At 45.4% G+C, this 21,529-nt stretch overlaps 1 protein-coding gene across 1 annotated transcript; it reads left to right on the top strand.

The window, feature by feature from the left end:
* Positions 1-4,916: 4,916 nt before the first annotated feature.
* Positions 4,917-20,912, top strand: WNT2B (Wnt family member 2B). The gene is made up of 4 exons (XM_053247198.1): positions 4,917-5,124; positions 16,411-16,688; positions 17,904-18,168; positions 19,004-20,912. Exons 1-4 carry the CDS (start codon positions 4,998-5,000, stop codon positions 19,231-19,233), a joined length of 900 nt encoding a protein of 299 aa, XP_053103173.1. The 5' UTR covers positions 4,917-4,997; the 3' UTR covers positions 19,234-20,912.
* The last annotated feature ends 617 nt before the right edge of the window (positions 20,913-21,529 follow it).

The following is a 21,529-nucleotide window of genomic DNA, read 5'->3' as shown; positions in this document are numbered from 1 at the left end:
GAGGGTCAGAAGCAGGGTCGGAAAGAGGGCCCAACAGCAGCTGAAAAGAGAGGAAGACTGCAGGCTGGAAAGCAAGAACTCAAGGGAGAATGGATGGAGGTGAGGCAGAGAGATGATCAAAGGAAGTGCCAAGAAGAAGGGGAGCTAGCAAAAAAAAAAAAAAGGATAAAGCCCTCATTGGACCAATGGTCAGAAAGAGCTGTTGGCTAGAGAGGCATAAACAGGAAAGAGAACTGTCCAGACTAGGAAACTAGCTTGTAGGCTACAGAGCTAAGGTTAAAATGGATCTGTATGTTGTATGTTGAGTATTAGAGTGATCCCATAGCCCATATACTTTGGAAAGAAGGGATATTAGGGGAAAGGACTTTCATTTGCGGAAAACAGACTCTATGAACTCTATATTCTTGTAGCCTGTTGTCACATCTGGAACTGGTAGGCTCAACAAAGATGAATCATTGGTCTGACCTAGTTAGAATGACCATTTTCCAAAAGAGATGGGTTTTCTCTTTCTTTAGAAGCTCTGAAGGAGGACAAAAGTTGGCTGTGCAGCCTGACCCATAACTGCAACATTGGCTAAATACAGGCAACTGTTGATCAAATGGTTTCTTACCACAGTGTACATGTAACCACTTTGCACTAACATCCTGCCTAGTGGCTGGAATGTCACCACACATCTGCACCCAGTCAGGAAGCTGGGCAGTAGTAAACCTCTCTTGATCATTTGGCAGGATGTCACAGACAACCCGCTTTTCAAGTGGTTACACACACACACTGGGGTAAGTAGCCACTAAATACATTGTTGTCTGGATTCACCCACTGTGTTGTAGGGAGTTACACCTCTGGTCATGTCTGTCCTCCTCAGAGACAGAAGCCCCCCTCTCTTTTGGAATAGGATCATACTAAACTTTGCAAAATTGTCCATCAGTCTTAAGGTCAAGCAAACATTTTGTTCTTATCTTTCAAAGACCAGACTTGGATCTCTACCAGCCATGATGCCTTCTCTTCCTTGGGCAAAGATTTAATCCCTTGGTCCTTAACTTTTCTCGCATAATTCATGTCCCTTCATCCTTATCCAGGGGCTGTTTTCTAAAGCCTCTCCCATCTTCTCTCTGCATTTGCTAGTGGCTGTAAGGTTGATGAGCTGGCCTGTGAAAATAATGTGTGTTAGCCAAAACAACCCTCACTTGCAAAGGCTGTGGGAAACAGTGTTTATTATCCACCACACCAGCCCTAGATGACCTTGACTTCTCCACAGAATTTAAACCAAATATTTTAAAAAGGGGGGAAATTCCTTGTCTGTGCCTAGGGAGGATTTGAGCTCTCTCTGTGACTCATACAAATGATAGCACACGGTGAGGTAGACAGTGAAATATTGCACAATCGTGTTGCTTTTCTGAGGGGTGGGAGATATTCCAGTCTAGGAAATTGAAACATTTGAATCCTACTCAAAACTCTTCTTTGTTTTTAGCCAGAAATGCAACTTCACCAGTATGTGGTGAAAATAATTCTCCAGCCTAAAACAATCTATTACTTTATGTCTGGAAGCAAATGAAAATGCTATTCGATATGGAAATTTCCCCATGACTTAACAGCCTGTAACCCAATTCACACATGCTGTATGAGGATATAGAAGTCTGTACACTCATACACATGTTTGTGTGAATGACTGTACCTATGTTCATTTTAAAAGTGAACTTGGATGTAGGCCCTTCAAATTCATGGTACAGATAGGAAGTGTACTTCTGTACCTGTGTTCACATAACATGTGAATCACTGTACCCGTGTATAGATCTGTACCTGTGTACATTTTACACTCATTGTACAAGTTCTGAACCTAATGTATGAATGGGCCTTGTGCTACTTTAAGATAATCAGCAATGCCTTTAGGGCCCAGTTAAGAGAGCCCAGAAATTCTCAACAATGAGCTCCTAAATCAGAAACAGTGTGCCAGACTATTTGCTTGTTGCAGAACTGGTGTAATGGCTCAGCATTGGGAAGTTCCTGGTTCAAGTTTCACCGCGACCAAGAACTCATGATATCAGCCTTTGGCAGGCCACTAGTCTCTTACCACTGTCTGTAATATGGAAACAATCATATGGCCCTACCTTTCCAGGCTGCTTTAAGGATGATGGAGACTCTGAACACTTTCACTGAACACTTGAAATCTGCTATATAAATGCTAAGTATTACTACTCTTATTAAACTAACCAACCACAAATCCATCTTCCCCCACCCCCACCTATCAGACAGGGTCATTGAGCAGTACAATGCTCTGCAATACATCTCAGGATGTTTAGTAGGTTTTCTGGAGTCCTAAGCAGAATAATAATAATAATAATAATAATAATAACAACAACAACAACAACAACAACAGCAGCAGCAGCAGCAGCAGCCGCCGCCGCCACCTATATTCTGCGACGATATCTATAACAACAGCAACAACATTGATAATAAAATTCAGGCATCCCAGGTCCTTGGGAAGGACTTGACGTCTGGATAAAACAAACCAGTCACTAACACCTGTCTGACTGTGTAAAATAAAATAATAATAATAATAATAATAATAATAAACAATTTTATTTGTTAGCCACCCCATAGCAAATTGTTCTCTAGGCAGCTCAAAACAAAACATTAAAACAGGAAATAAAAACACATAACACATTAAATCATAACAGGCCATACGTAGAAAAAGAAAAAAAATACAACACAATTAAAAACTCTTTTAAAATCAGCTAAAAATCAAATTTGAAAATCAAAATGTAAAAGGCCTGAGTGAACAGAAATATCGGGTTTTCTTTCTCAGAAATAAGAATCAAGTCTTCCAGGCTACATCCTATGGGCTCAAACTGAAACAAGGTTTCATATAATACTTTGTTTTTAATCCAGCTTTGACATTCCTCAAAATATACTAGCACTGAACCTACCAGGATCTTAAAATGCAAAATGCCACCATTTAAAACGTGAGGTGCTATATTCAAATAAGAGGTTGCTGCTTTTCCTTGTACTATTGGAAAATCTTGTTCTTCAACTTGTCTGGCTCCTAACAACAATAATTCAGGCAGCAAGTTCCATCCCTGTGTCTCCTATTTTGACTTGGGGCAGTGGCTTGGGATAATTTGGTTAGACACAAAGCACTATCCTGATGGCTCAGCAGTGATCTGTCCCATGCTTACCCCCTCCATGTCTGTCTGGTTTCATCATAAGACTGGTGTGTTGACAATTCAGATCCAAGTTGGGACATGCACTCTATTCCCAAAAAGCTTCTCCTGCTGCTGGGTAAGAAGTTCATTCTGAAACATTAAATAAAAGTCTGCCTTTTCCACCTCTTTTACAATCCAGGGTGTTTTTCACACAGCAGGCTTCACCACGTGTTTGCTGCAAGTAAACTTTACTGTGAGTTCAAAGTTCCCCAAAAAAATCCGACACAAAAAGTGGAAATGAATTATGAATTGGTTATGAATCAGTTATGAATCGGGCTACACTTTAATGTGCAATGAAAAACCTGAATTGTGTGTGAAGTGTCCCCCGATAGCTTGCAGGGACTTCAGGATAAATCTGGCTGATATAGGAATGCACACCCTCCATTCCAGAGGAGATGTGAGCTAAAAGCTTGGTGAAGGCAGGGTGAAGGCTGGAGAAAGGTTGAAATCAGGATGTCCTTGGTCTTGGATTAGAGAGGTGCAGAGAAGAAAATATCTAGAATGTATCCTTGCTAGGTTTTAGAGTGATAACTTGCAGGTTTTCAAAATGAACTGTCAAAGTATTACAGCTAGATCTGAACTCCAACACTATGGCATAAGGAAGGTCATGACAAAGGCTTAGAGAGAGAGAGAAAATATTCACAGTTTATGACAAAATCTTAACTCAAGCTGTTGTACATCTGACTCTTGCAATCAACACTGGTCAGGAACTTACATACAAACTAATCCTGTGTCAATGCACCAAGGTTTTCCATCGAGAGTGTATGCGATTCTTTGTGAGTCCCCCTTCCTTTGCAGCTGCTTGTACCTCCCCAAATTATTTCCCTGAAGGTTCCCCAACCCTCAGTGACACAGTTGTGGGAAGCACAGTTGCTGTAGAGGGAAGGGAGGATTGCAGCTTCCCCTCTCACTTTATGAAAAAACTTGGCACATCGATACAAGATGTCAGCCACCCACTATCTCTATCTCCCATTGGTTCCTTGCCTGCACCTGCTGATCTGGATGGTAACTCAAAGCAAGCAAGGCAGCAAACCATGATAGAGTAGTAGTTGACTATTCTAGTCCACTGACTTTGCCAGCACTGTGGCCTGGTTCACATACCCAGCTCTGCACTTGATTACTATGATTGATGCCTGGCAGCTGCTTATGCATTTGTGACAGGGAAGCTCTATTTCTGATGTACACATCTACATCATCTCTTGATCATGCAGTCATCGAGTGCAGAAGCGTATCTGCAATGGGGTGGGCATGTTCATATGGGTGGTGATATCATTTTAACCCACCTCAGCCAGGAAAGCTTTGCAAGCCAGCCTGTGTTCAATGAATGTAGACTGAGTGTTGCAGCCACAGAGATGGCAGGTAATCCCCGGGCGGGGGGGCGGTGAAGAAGGGGGAGGTGAACAGGTGAGAGGAAGGCAGGTGAGGGGGAGTGAAAGGTGAGTGGGAGTCAGGGATTGCGGTAATGGCTTTGGCTGTAGCAATCTGGCAAAAAATGTAAACGCTGGCCAATGTCGCTACACCGCTCATCAAGTGATAAAGTGTGGGTTTAAGTTAGAGCTCATGCCACATTGAAAGAATGGGGAGCTGCCGCCTTGATATGCCTACAGTCTGCCTAGTTACTCAACTATTCCATTTATCAAAATATATTAGAGGCGGAACACATTGTTGAATTGTTTTAAAAGGCATTTCTTCCATTCCTGTAGGTACATTGGAGCGCTGGGGGCAAGGGTGATCTGTGATAATATTCCTGGGCTGGTCAACAAACAGCGACAGCTGTGCCAGAGTTATCCAGACATCATGCAGTCGGTCGGGGATGGAGCAAAGGAGTGGATCCGCGAATGCCAGCACCAGTTCCGTCACCATCGCTGGAACTGCAGCACTTTGGATAGAGACCACACAGTCTTTGGCAGAGTCATGCTGCGAAGTAAGTGCCCTGAGAAGCCCCTCTTTTGCCTCACTCCACTGAATGGTGGATGCAGTATGGGATACTTTTGAGTAGCACAAGTGTCTACCATTGTAGCTTAACCCAGTCTCTGTGCTCAGGATGCCAGTGATCAGTTTGAGACCATACAGGAAGTCAGCTCCAGGCATGGCTATAGCTCAGACACCTTTTAACAGGTACCTCAGTGTAAGCAGTTCTATTCCCAAGGAGAATGACACCATCTTTGAATGTACAAGTGCTATCTGGTAGGTTTTCAAAGCTCTGCTGACTGCCATCTCTGATTATAGGTTACTGAAATGCCTAGCAATTATGTTTTAGACATTGATCTGCTACAGTATGTATTTTTAATCATAAAAAGTGTGAAAGTTAAGGTCCAAAGTGAGGCTGTGAAGAAAGAGAGAGAGCATGATGGGGGCATTTCCACTATAATGCATGTCATGTCCTCACTGGACTCATCTTCTCTCCAGTCTTCTTTACCTTTCTAGCATAGAAGAAATGGGCATCTTCCCAGAACTGTTAACAATGTGTTTCATGTGGGGTGTGTTACATTAAATCTCCTTGAACTCTCTGTGTGTGTGTGTGTGTGTGTGTGTGTGTGTGTGTGTGTGTGTATTTGTGTGTGTGTCCTAAGAGCTCCCCTTTACAATAGGGTTGATGGGCTGTCATCCTGCCCATATGAAACACCACCACCCCTCATTGGATGGAGAGGTTCTCCTCCTTTCAGGTGCTCTTCCTAAAGTTATGCTTAAAAGTTGTATGTTTTCCTGTCTGTTTTTGTCAGCTACTTTTCCAACTGCAAGCTGTACCATTTTGACAAGGATGCTTACCTGTAAGAACTCCTACTAGGCTCTAAGATTAAGTGTTGGGAGTTAGATGAAACTTTTCTGCCTTATTTCTAACACCTGCCTGTTTTTCCTTTACTCTCAAAGTCTTGATCCTGTAGCTTAATCAAATAATCTCTCATAAAGCAGATCTAGTGCTGAGTGTGTTGTTTCAGAAGCTCTGGCATTTTCTGCCTCCTGTGTGCCCAGCTGCACATCTACCTACTTGCTCATGAGTAAACCTATTGTGGAGTGGATTTAGCCTGGGTGCTTTCCAGATTAGCTGCTCAACAGCAGCAAAATGCTTCCCTTCAGGCAAATTGCATTTGAAATGAAAACAGCTAACAATCTGAAAAAACAGCAACCTTTTTACACTGGATACACAATGTCATAGTACGATATTGCAGTGATTCAATTCAAAACGAGCATCAAAATGTGAACGGCACCCTGCTGTTAGAGTAGGGACTGTGGTGCCACAACACAGGAAGTGTGGAAGCACACTTCAGAGATCTGCCGTGACTCCATTGCAGAGTGTAATCTGGAAAGCGCACTGGCTCTTGCTCTGCAATGACAGAGGGGATCAGCCAAGAAGAGGTTAAGAAATAAAGTACTCTCTGAAAAAGAGAGTGGTGGCAGCACTAATGAGAGTTCTAATGAGTGGACTGAGGCCTGGGTGCCTAAGTTAAGCTCATAAAAACCTCTAGTCTGTTCTTCACAGAGGCCATCAAAACTATGGTCAATTTTCATTAGGCCTGAGCACTGCACAAAAGATTAGAGGGGAAATGAAAAATCCTCTCCCAAGGATTGTGCTTGCTACCTACAGCCCCCAGAGAGCCCAGTAAACAGGGGAGAGGGCAGGGGAGGAAGATGTCAGGCATGATGCCAACATATTGTCAGTAAATGTTCTCTTCTCTTCTGAGCCTGACCCGAATTCCATAGGTTGGGTCGGAAACATCCCCGACTCCTCCCAAATGGCCCATGTTGGGGTCATTTCTGACATTCCCAACTTAACATAGTACACTCCCGATTGTCATTCAAAAGGGGGTGGAGTGTGGGAAAACAGCTTATTCTAGTCAATGAGGCTCTCCACATGAGCAGTGTGGAGAGCCGAGGAGGGTTTGGCGGGGAGAGCGGGCTTGGCCCACTCTCTCCACACACAAGCACTCTGCCCTCCCTGGGTGGCTGGATCGGCTTCCCACCAGGGGCGTAGCTATAATTGGGTGAACGGGTTCAAAGAGCCCGCGCCGTGCCCAATCAGGAGCCACCATTCGTGGCCCTGACACGCCCCCCGCATCTGACGTCAGACGCGGGGGCGGTAGTTTAGCTCCCGAGCGGGGGCCACGCAGCCCCTTCGGGAGCTAAGCAAAGGCTGGTGCTGCGTTCGCAACACAGCCCAGAAGCGGCTCTTCCCTGCAGGGAAGAGCCACTCCTGGGCTGCGCTGCGAACGCAGCACCAGCCTTTGTCTAACTGCCGAAGGGGCCGCGCAGCCCCTTCAGCAGTTAAGCTGCTTCTCCCAAACAGAGCCTCAAGGCTCTGTTCGGGAGCCAGACCACACACACCCGTGTCTGTCGTCAGACACAGGGGGCGTGGCTATCCCCTGCATCTGACGTCAGACGCAGGGGGCAGGGCTATCGGGGCGCCCACCACGGCTGTACACGGTCCGCCGGTGGGCTAGCTACGCCCCTGCTTCCCACACAATTACTGGCTCCACCATGGAGCTGGTTGAGGCGGCAGGGATCAGGGGCCCCCCAGAAGTTATTCTGGGGGGAGCCTCAACACCGGGAGTCTTGTTGTAGCCTCCCAGTTGGGGGTCTACTCATGTGTCACCGTGGCACAGAGCCATGCTGCAGCTACACTGAGCCACGCTGCCGCAGCACACAATCACCAAAAGAGGGTTAGCGGAGCACTTGCTCCACTAACCTCATTTTAGAGGAGGTGTATTTAGGTGGGCTAGCTGCCACTGAACCACCAGGTGGTCCTCATGAGCCCAGTGGTTCTTATGACTGCTGGAAAGCGGGTTGGGATCCCTTAGCCCACTTTCCAGCAGTCGTGAGAATAGCCTCAATAACTGGCAGGCATGATGATGCTCACCTTAACCACCAAGACAAACGTAGCTGCTTGCTATGTTGTCTCACTGTCATTTCATAATAGAACAGTCATGAGTTCTTTGCAAGTTGTTTTGTTTAGATGCAAGCTTGTTGTAGAGTGATATTCTTGAAAACCTTAGACAACATGACTTCACCATGTGCTACAAAGTTATAGAAAATAACAAATGTGCAGACGGGAGGGAGTTTGTCCCAGCCTGTCCTGCGCGAAGCCCAGGAAGGGTTCCGTTTGACCTTTTTGGTCAAGGGGCGGGGTTTCGGCCAGGATTGACCGATCCCTGGCCCATCCTCCATTTTCCATTCTCTCTTCAGTTGGGGTCAGGCAATCACAGGAGAAGGGGCTTTCCCCTCCCTCCCTCCCCGGTGCAGAGCGGGTCTAGCGACTGGCCGCCTGAGGGGGCCGAGTAGGAATTTTTTGCTCCCAATGCATTGGCCACTGTTGGGGGTTTTTTCACCTACTCCGTTCTGTGTCCTGGGTGCGTAGTTAGAGTTAGGTCAACCACAATGGCAGGAACAGTGCGGGCGGGGTGGCAATTTGAGGGTTAGAACATCGGTGAGCACCCTTGGATATGTAAAAGGCATTGGTTAATCGCTCCTTTGTAGCCTGTGCGGCATGGGGAGAATGATTGCCATGAACCCTGCTTCAGGACTTCTCCAACCTTTGGGCTGTGCGGTCCGGGGTGGACGAATGCCTAGAAGTATCCAGACCCTCTCTTACAGAAGGGAGGGTTGGCTTTGAAGGAATTGGGTGGGGTGTACCTGCCCATTCCTGAGCCAGGGTGTGTCCCCCAGTAGGGTGCTGGGTAGGATTTCAGAGTTCTGACCTGCTCTATTGGCCTGCACTGTTCTTTAAGGGTGATTAATCACCTGGTGTTGCAGTCTGCCATGTCGTGTGTAATAGTTAACAAAGTTGTGGCCCTTTTCTTCTATACTGAGTCTACGTTTTCTTGAGCTGGGGTTTGGGGATAATGTTTTATTTTTATTTAAAATGTTTTTAAATTGTTAGTTGTTGTTTTAATGTTTTAATTTGTTTTAGCTTTTTATTGTTTTATAAGTTGTTTTAATTGTAAACCGCCCTGAGCCATTTTGGAAGGGCGGTATATAAATCAAATAAATAAAATAATAAAATAATAATAATAAAAAAAGAGCTTTCAGTGTATTTTGACTTCATGGTTGCAGGAGCTCAAATAAGAATTCATAGGTATTTGAAGTAGTCAGTATCCTAGGACGTTTGCTCCAAGTCATTTGCTCCAGTTCAGCAAACAAGATCCCCATATGGGAGCAACCTTTCACAGACATCATACTCTCTTCTGCTATTAAAGATGGATTCCTCAGCCCCTGCCTTATATGTGATCAGTGAAACTCATATTTAAAGAGATGAGTTTCCTGCCATCACATCTCATGTATTTATCTATTTATTACATATTAATTTATTTTATATCTATGTAAACCACTCTGAGAACTTCTCTTGAGAAGCGGTATATAAATATCTGCTGTATTGTATTGTATTATATTGTCTAATATAATATACCACCAAAAACAGGCATCTCATGGTACTATAACACCATAACACCAAAAGCACACTTAAAACCAAGCAAATAAAACAGTTAAAATCATTTAAAAGAACAGTTACTGCAGTTTAAAATCATTTAATATAAGACTGACAACAGTAAAACCAACTTATAGCTCAACAAAGGCTTGATTAAATAAATGTGTCTTGAGAGCTCATCCCAGAGCCTTGGGACGGCTATAGAAAACTCCTGACCCTGAGTCACCACCGGATGAGCTGGACGTAACTGCAGGTAGGCCTCTCCAGAAGATCTTGACAAGCGGTAGAGATCCTGAAGCAGAAAGTGCTCTCTTAAATACCCTGGGCCCAAGCCATTTAGGACTTTTGTTGGGAAATGTATCAGCAACCAGTGAAATACTTTTAAAACAGGAGCAATATGTTCTCTTCAGGTTCCTCCAAAGACCAGTGTGGCTGCTGCAGATTCTACATATAAAGGCAGCCCCACGCAGAGTTCATTGCAGTAATCAAATCTGAAGGTTGACAGGATATGTACCACTGTTTTTAGGTTGTTCTTCCCCAGAAATGGCCGTAGCTGCCATATCAGCCAAAGTTGATAAAAAAGCACCTCTTTAGCCCTCCATCGTTTGGGAAGCAGGAACTTTTTGCCCCCGCAAAATGAGAGCTAATCATTACAGACAGAGTGAGCCCTAAATTGCCCTGTGTGGTGTCTTGGCCTCCCTTGTATACTAAGCAAACAGTAATTGGATATGTCACTGCACTGGGAAGTAGCCACTTCAGAATGGGAGAGAACACCTCTGGAAGCATGAGCTTGAAAGTAAACTGTAACAGGATATATAAATATTTGGCTAGCGGAGCTGGCTGGGAGTCAGCTGCTAAGGGCAAAGTTTGTAGTCGCCCTGCATAGTGCAAAAGGCCAAGCCACAGCGTTGACCTTCCTCTCAAAGGAGGCCCTGTGGTCATGGGGTGAAATACATCCTTTGTAAGCCGCACACATCATTGTCTACAGTCCGCCAATGTGCCATGTACGGGATGTGCCTAGAGAAAATGCTAGAGTTGCCCTCAACATAACATTTCTTCAGTTTTAAAAGATGCTTAGAGACGTAACCAGAAAATATGTGTTTAATGATGGGTTTAAAGTCAAGACAGCCACCTAATGGCGCAGCAGGGAAATGACTTGAGTAGCAAGACAGAGGTTGGCGGTTTGAATTCCTTCTGGTATGTTGCCCAGACTATGGAAAACACCTAGATTGGGCAACAGCAATATAGAAAGATGCTGAAAGGCATCATGGCAATGGTAAACCCCTCCTGTATTCTACCAAAGACAACCACAGGGCTCAGTGGTCACCAGGAGTAAACACCAACTCGATGGCAGACTTAATGTCAAGAAAGGGAGGGTTGGCTTTGATTATGGAGATTATGCTCCTCCCACTTGTTCAGATGATTCCATGCACTTGAAAAACCACACACGCATTTTTCTTCTCTTGCTTTAATACAGTGCGGGGGGGGACCCAGGAATGGATGTGCATATTCACAACTGTGGCTAACATACAGTGCAGCATGCTGTCCATGGAAGTGTAGTGCACGCACATGGCTTCTGCCCTAGAGAGCTCATCCTCGCAGCAAGCAGGGGCTATTGTGTACACACACGACTGTGTACACGCACATTAACATACTGCACCACCACTGCCATTGGGAATAATGGCAGTAGCATCGCAGCTGCAATTACGCACACATTAATATGTTTGCAACAGCCCCCCACTACTGCATTCTCGCTGAGAGGACAGGCCCTTGGCTGGGGCACAAGTCCCATACACACATCCCTCTTCCATGGGTGGTGTATTGTGCTGTATGTTAGACACCATCTTTTGCATATTCAGAGTAATGCGTAATGCTGATGTCAGCTATCACCAAGCAGATGAGGTCACCTGCTAGGAAGGAACTGGAGGAGGAGGAGGAGGAAGAACCAGTTTTCATATCCTCACTAACATTGTGAGGCAAACTATAATGGGATGCCAAAAGGAACGTACTCACACATGGACATAGAAGTAATGAGCAGAAACATTTTTCACAGGGACGTCAACTGATGAAAGAAATCTTATATCGTATTTTGTTTTTTGATGGTGTGTGCATATGTCTTAATAGATGCCATCTTCAAAGAGGCATTCTCTCCTGTGTGAGAGCAAAGGGGAGATGCTCTTCCAAGATGGTGCTTGCCATCTGCAGGTTTTATATGTACTTAGGTTAGCATATTTTAAACAAGATATTGTCTAATGAATCAGGGATGCCTTTTTTGTTGGTTTAAAATCATTCTTAACAGAGGAACCTAACTGATTAATTGGTTAAAGGTTGCAACCCTAATTTTTAATGGTACACATGCCTCATTAGTGGGAGGCACATGTGCAAAGATATAAATATTATCTATTTCTGCTACTAGAACTACTCACGTTGTGAAGCTAAGCTTTGCCTCAGGTTAAAGTCTAAACTGGATAAGAGCCAGGGAGTATTCTGAAAACAACAGGCTGTGGGGATTTAGAAATCTTGGCTTGGGGACAGAGAGGCAGAGGTTGCCTAGTTCATCTTCCCTTCCGTTGCTTCTGCAAGAAAAGAGGCCCTTCCATTTGCCTTGCCAGTCTCTGCCTAAGGATGCTAGAATGCACCACTCACTTTGAAGCTGCTCTTCGAAGGCTGCATAGAAGGAATGCAACAGTGTGGTTTTGATTTGCAGCTGCTTTTATGGCCATTATAAAAACAGATGCAAACTCAAAGCAGAACTGTAAAATACCAGGCAGCGTCCTGCACTGTGTGGGGAGTTGCCAGGCAATTTACAGCTTCTGGAAGGATCCGTACTGGATGCATCTTTTAAAAAAGACACCAGCACAGCCATTTGAGTAGGATGTGGTTCAGGCCCAGGGCAGACATAAAAGAGAAGTGTTGATCTTCTTCAGCGGAGCCTTCTCTGTTTCTTCCATTTTGGCCCTCCCTGGCTCCCCCCAACCTCAATATCTGCTCAATACTAGACAGTCACCTAGGGATTTGAGAGTTGGCCTTGCATGCCTTCTTTTGGCTATCAGAGCATAGGTTCCTGGCTTATTAAGGCTGGTAAGAGACACATCCCTACATAGGAACATAGGAAGCTACCATATACTGAGTCAGACCATTGGTCTATCTAGCTCAGTATTGTCTACACAGGCTGGCAGTGGCTTCTCCAAGGTTGCAAGCAGGATTCTCTCTCAACCCTATCTTGGAGAAGCCGGAGAGGGAACTTGAAACCTTCGGCTCTTCCCAGAGCAGCTCCATCCCCTGAGGGAAATATCAGAATTCCCCTGAGTACTCACATGTGGTCTCCCATTCAAATGCAACCAGGGTAGACCCTGCTTAGCTAGGGGGACAAGTCATGCTTGCTACCACAAGACCAGCTCTCCTCTCCAGACCAGCTCTCCCTAGTGCGACCTAACGTTAAATGGCCGATCAATTGAACTCCTATTTTACTGCAATCATATATAGTCAAATATTCTATGAACACACTTTTGTAGTGATGGTCAAGCTTTTTCTTCATGGCATCATCCAATAGCATAAGAAGGAGTGACGGTTCTTTTCACCTTAGCCTCGCAGGATTCAAGGTCTCTACTGCCATCCAAATCCCACCTAGAGGCAAGCATCCCCCGTCTCCTGTCTCCAGAGAGTTTCCATCTACACAGAAAATCTTCCTCTACTAGCCATGTGCTGTAACTCCTCCTACATTCATATCATCATTATTTGAGGTCTCGCACCAAATGCTTTGTTATCAGAGGAATAGTGGGCATTGACCATGGGGATTTTTCAGTGGTGGCACTCCCTTTGTGTGAAATCCTCCCTTCAGCAGCTCCTCCTTATTTATTTATTTATTTATTTAGTATATTTGTCCACCACCTCAAACTCATGTCTCTGCACAGTTTACAACAACATAAAGCCCCTGAATTTCAACGTTTCTTTTTGGCAGGTGATTTTGTTTGGCTACTGGTATTTGGGGTGTTTTTGTCCTGGGATAGTTAAATTGCTTGCTGTTTGGCTTTTGTGTGTTTTTTAGTTTTATTTTGCTTCCCCCTGCCCTGATATTTTCTTTTCTATTGATTATATTTCAACCCTTGTTGCACACTACCTTTTAGCAGGAAAGGCAGTATATAAATGTTTTTTTTAAAAAAATTCAACACCCTCCCCCCCCCCCAAATCAAAATAATTGCAGCCATCTCTGAAGAGAAAGTATCATAGGGTTCAGAAATCAAGAAGCAAACATACACAAGAGCCTAGGAGGCAAGACTGATACTGTCTATGTACTATAACTGCATTTAGAAACTGACCTTGGCCTTTCATGGTTGCTATACATGTTCTGTTTGTTTAATTTCTTTTTTTTAAATAACTGATTTGAGATGAATCAATAGACAAATAATTTTTTTGATAAATCATGTCCAACCCATGCAGCATACTTCAATAACTCTACACTTTAAAAGTTGGGCTACCTCTGTAATGCCTAGGACTGGTTCTACAGATAATGTCAAACTATTCTTTTGGCATTTGTGCGCAGGCTTATTTTAATCATGTGTGCTTGGCACAGTCTTTGTAAATTGCTAAATGAATATACTGATGTGCAAAACCAGAAGGAACAAAATGTTGAAACAAGGTTTGTGATGAGTGAAAACTGCATACCAGGTAGCCACAAAAATCTGATAAAATAAAAATCAAATTAGGATGGAGGAAGAGGAACAGGATAAAGAGTTCCAAAATTATTTAACAGCATGTGAATCTAGCATACGGTCCAAGCAAGATGAGACTGTAAACATGTTGTTTGGCTGCCATTTATCTTTTGTTTTGGTGGTTGTAAATATCCCCAATCTAGATTGGGACATGAGTTGCAATTGAGACATGCAACCCTTTGCCTCCACCATAGTCCTTCTCTGGATCAAGAACCCTATCACTGCTATTTACCCTAGGAAGGAAACTGCCATTGATGTCAGTGGCAACTTCTTTCCCCAGACAGATAGCAACTGCAGAGTCCTCTAATCTTGGCTGGGAAGATTCGGAGATGCAGCTTGGGAAACTAGAGGTGGAGAAACTGCTGGTTTCCTAGTATGTCTCAATGTGGCGATTCACACAGTATGTTCAACATCTGGAAAGCAGTAAACTTCCTGTCTGGACCCTGCATTTGAGGGCTCCTGCTCCCAGCTTAGTGTAAAAAATGAATGCATGTACACTCATTCACCCACACAAAATGTATATCTGTACAGATATCTGTATGCACATACAGTATAGCAGGACCATTCACATAATCTGGGGATGGCGGTGGCGGTGGGGAGGCTGCTCAAACTCACCTTCCGCCCAGATGAGCACAAACCTGCTACTAGTTGTGTGAACTGCACTCCCAGATGATCCACACTGCGCCATGCAGCACAGAGCTCTAGAGGCTGGGTCGACATGTCCCGGCCTCCAAATATCCCACCATCCACTGAGCCACAAGAGTGGTGCATTGACAGGATCCCTCCATCATTCGGGTGCTCTAGGTGCCTGTCTCTGTGTCTCCTAGAGCTGCATGCAGCTGGAGGAGACTTAACAAACCCGACAGCTGGGTTAAGGGAGTGCTTGCTCCCTTAACTTCAGCTAGGAGCTGGGCTTGGGAGTGGGGTTAGGCTGGCAGACGCATTAGGAGCCATGTGATCCCAGTGCTCCACACGAACAGCCTAGGTGCCATCTTCTGGGCTAGCCTGGGCTAGAGCACTCGTGAGAAGGGGCAATTTTTAAAGTGATGCCTTTCTTATATCTGACAGAGAGTCATTATCCCTATTCCACCAAGCATAACATCCCTCCCAATTATGCCTGCTACTGGCATCTCCCTTGTGTTTAGTTTCAGACTGTGAGCCCTTTGGGGCCATCTCCTCATTCCCTGCCCCTCTCATTTTCTCATTCCACAAAACTGCCTTCTAGCACTGATCCATCCCCCTCAGCCTCGTTTACTTTGCTGGGCAGAGTTTCATCCGAGTCACCTCTTTTCCAGCTCAGCTACCTCAGACCCTTTCAGGGGAGATGCTAGGGCCTGGGCCGTAGCTCACTGCTAGAGCATCTGCCTTGCATGCAGAAGGTTGCCGGTTCAATTCCTGGTGTCAGGCTGAGGAACACACCTGTCAGAAACCTTGAAGAGCTGCTGCCAATCTGTGTATACAATACTGAACTAGATGGGCCAATGATCTGACTCAGTATATATTAAGGCGGCTTCCTAGGTTCCTATGAGTATGGGAGTTTATGCATTTCAAGGAGATGTTCTGTAATAGGAAGCTGCCATATACTGAGTCAGACCCTTGGTCTATCTAGCTCAGTATTGTCTACACAGCCTGGCAGTGGCTTCTCCCAGGTGGCAGGCAGGAGTCTCTCTCTCAGTCCTATCTTGGAGCTGCCGGGGTGGGGGGAATTTGGAACCTTCTGATGCTCTTCCCAGAGCGACCCCGTCCCCTAATGGAAAAATCTTACAGTGCTCACACATGTAGTCTCCATTCAAATGCAAGCCAAGATGGACCCTGCTTAGTAAAGAGGACAACTCATGCTTGCTACCACTGAGCAATAGCTCTTCAGTGGAAACACAGCCCAGGACCATAAAGGGAGTTTTTGAACTACATTGACAAAACCCAACACCTGCCTCCTGACATAGCAGTCAAAAGATTAAAAAACGTCTTGAGTTGCATACCCAGGGGCCCTTGGGTTTCAGAGTGGCCAAGCTCCTTTCAGAACCACTCAGGCTTTGCCTCTCGACTCATTCTGTCTGTGTTCCTTTCACCCATTTGGCAGGTAGCAGGGAAGCAGCCTTCGTCTATGCCATCTCCTCTGCGGGAGTCGTCTACGCCATCACCCGCGCTTGCAGCCAAGGCGAGCTAAAGGCCTGCAGCTGTGATCCCCACAAGCGGGGCCGCTCCAAAGATGAAAGAGGAGAGTTTGACTGGGGGGGCTGCAGTGACAACATCAACTATGGAATCAAGTTTGCAAAGGAATTTGTAGACGCCAAGGAGAAAACTGTGAAAGACGGCCGGGCCCTGATGAATCTGCATAACAACCGCTGTGGCAGGACGGTTAGTAGCAGTAGCCTTTAGGGGCTGGGCCAGTGTTGTTCATCACAAGGCCTGGGAACCAGTGGCAGCTCCCATCGACTCCAAGTGGGGGTCCTTAATTATTTTGTTAGGCCCATGTGAAGCTTTGGCCAAAGCGGAAGACTCTGCAAGCTCCCATGGAGTGTTTTCACCATATAGTGCTGCACTTTGCCCAGCAGCAGCGGGTTCGGCTAAGACAGGCCTACTCAACCTTGGCCCCCCAGCTGTTTTTGGAGTACAACTCCTAGCCAGAGTGGACAATAGCCAGGGATTGTGGGAACTGTAGGCAGTGTTCCCTCTAATCTTTAGAATCAGTGAGTGGAAAGAGTTTTGTCCTGGGTGGCAGTATCAAGGCAGTGTGCGCACGTCAGTCTCTCTCACACACACTCACACACACATAGTAGTTTGGAAGTAATGCACCACACAAAGTGCAGCACACAATTTTTTAAAACCATTTTTTACCTGCCTGGGGGGAGCTGATGCCTCCCGCTTGCCCTGCCCCCCTGCCCCCAGCTCCAGCCTCTCCACTCCCACCTCCTGTCCTTCCCCCCGCCCCGCACCCCAGGTCCCCAGCTTCAGTCTCTCTGGGTTGCCGGGGGAGCCACCGGGGGGAGGCTACCGCCACTACCTACCCTCCTCCCTCTGTCCTCCTCGATCTGCAAATCTCAACAGAAGTCTCATGAGATCTGCAGCGAGAGCAGGGGCGTAACTATATTAGGGCAAGGGGAGACAGTTGTCTGGGGGCCCACTGCCTTGGGGGGCCCCCAGAGGCAAGTCACATGACTGACTCCCCCAGCCACGCACCCACCCGGGCTTCCTTCAGTTGTATTCATCCTCCAAAATTGATGTGGGTGTTAAGTCCTGGAACTACCAGAACAACATGTCTTTCTCTAGTACCATTAAGTGACTTGCATTTACAAAATTTACAAAAAAATTTAAAAAATAATTTAGGATGATGTTCTGTTGTGGCACACATATATGTTTTTTGTTACCACTATTCAGTCTCATTTAAGATTTCTTTACTTCATGAGCTGAGCTTCAGTGGGGGGCGGGATTTTAAAATCTTGTCTCTGGGCCCATTCCAACCTTGCTATGCCCCTGACCAATTTCTCTCAATTGGTAGCAGTGACCAATTTCTCCCCTCACTGGGAACATGCCAAGCAATTCTTGGGTTTGATATGGGCTTTTCTCTTGCAGGCTGTGAAGCGTTTCCTGAAACTCGAGTGCAAATGTCATGGCGTCAGTGGCTCCTGCACCCTAAGGACTTGCTGGCTGGCAATGTCAGACTTCCGCAAAACAGGCGACTACCTACGGAAAAAATACAATGGTGCCATCCAAGTAATCATGAACCAGGATGGCACCGGATTTACCGTGGCCAATAAGAATTTTCGGAAACCCACAAAAACTGACCTAGTGTACTTTGAGAATTCACCTGATTACTGCATGATGGACAAGTCTGCAGGTAAAAGAATGTCCTGAAAGCCAATCTCCTTCCACCTTTCCATTGTAGAGAGGAATCCCCATTGCTGCAGTTGTATCTGCACAACATTCCACATGAAAGCAGATACGAATAATCTATGTTCCTGAGAGTTGTGGATATTGTTTTTGATAGGGGCAACTGAAATTATGGAGATAGCTGCAAAAGCAGGCTTCCTTGGTCAATGGTCAGAGGAAGGGATGTGCATGGTACCAGCAAGGGGGGTGGCTCAAGAGAGGAGGGGGTACCTTTAAGGGCAGGGGAGGGTGCTCTTAAACCCCCCCTCCCACTGGCAATGCACTTCAAAAGGGTCCGGCGGGGTGGCAGTGTACCTCCCTGCCTCCCCATTGCTTTGTTGGACTTTGTTGGACCCCGTTGCTTTGTTGGACCAAATGCACATGCATCCCTAGTCAGAGGATAGGGCTTCAGTGCCCTGGGTAGTTACCTATCATCATCATCAATCATCATCATCCTCCTCCTCCATGATAACATAGATTGATGCATATTTTTAAAAGATACCTTAAGTTCTACCAGTACCAATGCAAATAAGTGCTTGTAGGATTTGCTTTCATTGGAAGAGAACTCAAGCTGACAGTGGTTGAGCATATAAAGCAGGTTTAGGCACCCTTGGCTCTCCAGCTGTTGCTGAACAACTCCTATCACCAGCTGCAATTAATTTCAGCTGGGGGTGATAGGAGTTTTAGTTCAGCAATAGCTGAAGAGCCAAGGTTGCCTACTCCTGATATAAGGCTTCTTCCATTTTCTCTCTACTAGGAGGCAATCAGTGCAAAATCAAACACACGCCCTTTTCTTTTTGCAGGCTCGCTAGGAACAGCAGGGCGTGTGTGCAACAAGTCATCACGTGGGACTGACGGCTGCGAGGTCATGTGCTGTGGCCGAGGTTACGACACCACCCGAGTGATCCGGGTCACCAAATGCGAGTGCAAGTTCCACTGGTGTTGTGCTGTCCGCTGCAAGGAGTGTAAAGACACTGTAGACGTCCACACATGTAAAGCACCAAAGCGGGCAGAGTGGGTCGACCAAACCTGAAACAGTGTAGCGTGGAGCTGGAGAGGGAAAGAAAAAAAACTGGCACCGTGCCACTCATGGGCCTGGGCATTCTGGGAGTTGTAGTTCTACTGCATGGCTTTTATTTAAATTAATTCTGCAAAGCACTAAGGAGAAGACTACATTCCCCATGGGGTACAGCGAACTCTTCTGCTCACCCAGGAGAACTCATTCCCTGCTTTAAAAAATGGAATTTGCAAATGACAGAAACCTGTGGGGGTTCCCATGCCTCTTGTGCAAATAAAATAAAACAAAATAAAATAAAATGGGGGGCTGGACTAGGGGAGAGGCTGCCATTGCATAGGAGCAAAGGAGACTGAGAATCAGGTTGTGCTTAGCTGGAGAACCCTGCTTCTATCTAATGAATATGTTTTAGCCATAAATGACAAATATACTAAAAATGTAGGAAGAAAAACTTCTACCCTCGAAGAAAGCACTCTTTCTCCCCCAAAGAAGACGGCTGTACAGTCCTACAGAAGCTCCGTGCCCTGCTAAGGTCTTCTCTCAATAGAGATCACACATATCTGCACTATGGACATCAGCTGAACATGAGCATCTTTGTGTAAAGGGACTTATTATTTTTACCCTCCCACTGGAGTTACAAATGGTCTGCAAAAATTGGGGGGGGGGGGGGAGAAAAGAAAGATGTCTACCAGAAAGAGGGAGAGAGAAAAAGATGAAAATGAGAGAGTGTGTGTGGTTGGACATACTGGTAGGTTCTAAAAGGAAACTAATATAACAGTGTGACAATTTTGTACAAATCTGTACATTGTGTACACTGCTTTAAATACTTTAAAATCAAAAACTCATATAAACCTATATCAGAAAATGATGCCTTTTGCTTTGTGACTTTCTGCACTCATGACTAATTAGATGACCCATGAACAAGTCCAATCCTATGTTCTTATAACACACTGATCATCTTTGTGCTTCTGGATTGTAAAGTGAGAGCAAAGTTCCTAAGGCCAATCGCAGCATCTTAACATTTGAAATCACCTAGAGTATCAAAACAGACATCATTTCACCAACCCTCCTCCTCCACTCCTACCAACACAATCTTTGTATGTTTCTGCCACTTCTTTCCTGGCAATGTTTGCTCTGCTATCCTTCAGAATATTGATGGCCCCTTCTGCTCACCCTGCATGCAGGGGGCATAGGGGAGCACTCCCCCACATATGAGGATCTGCATGTAAAGTATTTGGCAGTGCCAAGTAATCCAGGTGTCAGATTTTCATGCTATGGCAACTCACAGTTAACTGATGACTGTGGGGGCTTTGCATCTCTAACAGAATCCCACTGGATGAAACAGGACAGCTGACTAGGTTAGGTTCACAGTGCAGCTATAACCTTCATGAGCTCAGCAGAAGCCAATTAATCAATCTCAACAATTTAATCAACACACTTGCACTAGATCTATGTGACCTTACTGTTGGAGCTGTGCATTCCCTAGCATCTACAATCAGTATATTTCTACTGATTGTCCAAATTTACTGAAGACTCAGATGCAAGACCCAGTGAGGTCAATGGAACATATTCTCAGCTAAGAGTCTACAGGACTGCAGAGCCCTATGTAGCTTCCCCTTTATTTATTCTTAATAACCTCAAAAGCATTTTGAAAGTATTCTTCTTGCCTATCTTTACAAAGAACACTGCAAGAGGAGTTAGGCTGTGAACTTTAGGATACAAATTTGAAGCTTTATCTTTTATGCCCAAACCTACCACTTTATTTACTGGCTGCCTTCGGACATAATGTGTAGCCATGGGTCCAATGGGCCTGCGGTTCTGCTCTCCCTCCCTCTACTCTCCCGTTCACATTTGAAACAACTGAAGACATCTCTTCAGCCAAGCCTTTTAGTTAGTTGGTGTATTAAAGGATATTTTAATCTGATTTTTATGTTTTAATTGTTAAATTCTTGGTTTGTTTTATGCTGTAAACTGCCTAGAGACTTTGGTAGTGGGTGGTATACAAATCTATTAAATAAATAATAATTAAATAAAATTTGGACGTACTGGAGAGCTCCCTCTCTGCAGTCTTAATGATTGCAGAGAGGAGGGGAAACTGGCTGCCCGGGCTTGCTTCATAAATGAGAGACAGCCCTTATGAAACAGGGGTTGAGGGAGGAATTTCCTCCCTCAACCCCTGTTTCATAAGGGGGAAACTGCAGTGCCAACATGTGGACATAATGCTGGCACCAAGCAATCGGAGGTCAATGTGGCAAAACTCCACTCTGAACTGAAGGTACAGATTGGAGTCTGGGGAGAGAAACAGCGGGTCCAT

This window comes from Hemicordylus capensis, chromosome 4, assembly GCF_027244095.1.
Source record: "Hemicordylus capensis ecotype Gifberg chromosome 4, rHemCap1.1.pri, whole genome shotgun sequence".
Lineage (NCBI taxonomy): Eukaryota > Metazoa > Chordata > Lepidosauria > Squamata > Cordylidae > Hemicordylus > Hemicordylus capensis.
This window is presented reverse-complemented; position numbering and strand designations above follow the sequence as displayed.

What these genes read in the sequence shown, in the direction of transcription:
- WNT2B (XM_053247198.1), top strand. Translation starts at nt 4,998, where the DNA reads ATGCAGTCGGTCGGGGATGGAGCAAAGGAGTGGATCCGCGAATGCCAG. An exon ending in TGGCAGAGTCATGCTGCGAA is followed by an intron (nt 5,125 to 16,410) that starts GTAAGTGCCCTG and finishes CCCATTTGGCAG; the next exon opens with GTAGCAGGGAAGCAGCCTTC. An exon ending in ACAACCGCTGTGGCAGGACG is followed by an intron (nt 16,689 to 17,903) that starts GTTAGTAGCAGT and finishes TTTCTCTTGCAG; the next exon opens with GCTGTGAAGCGTTTCCTGAA.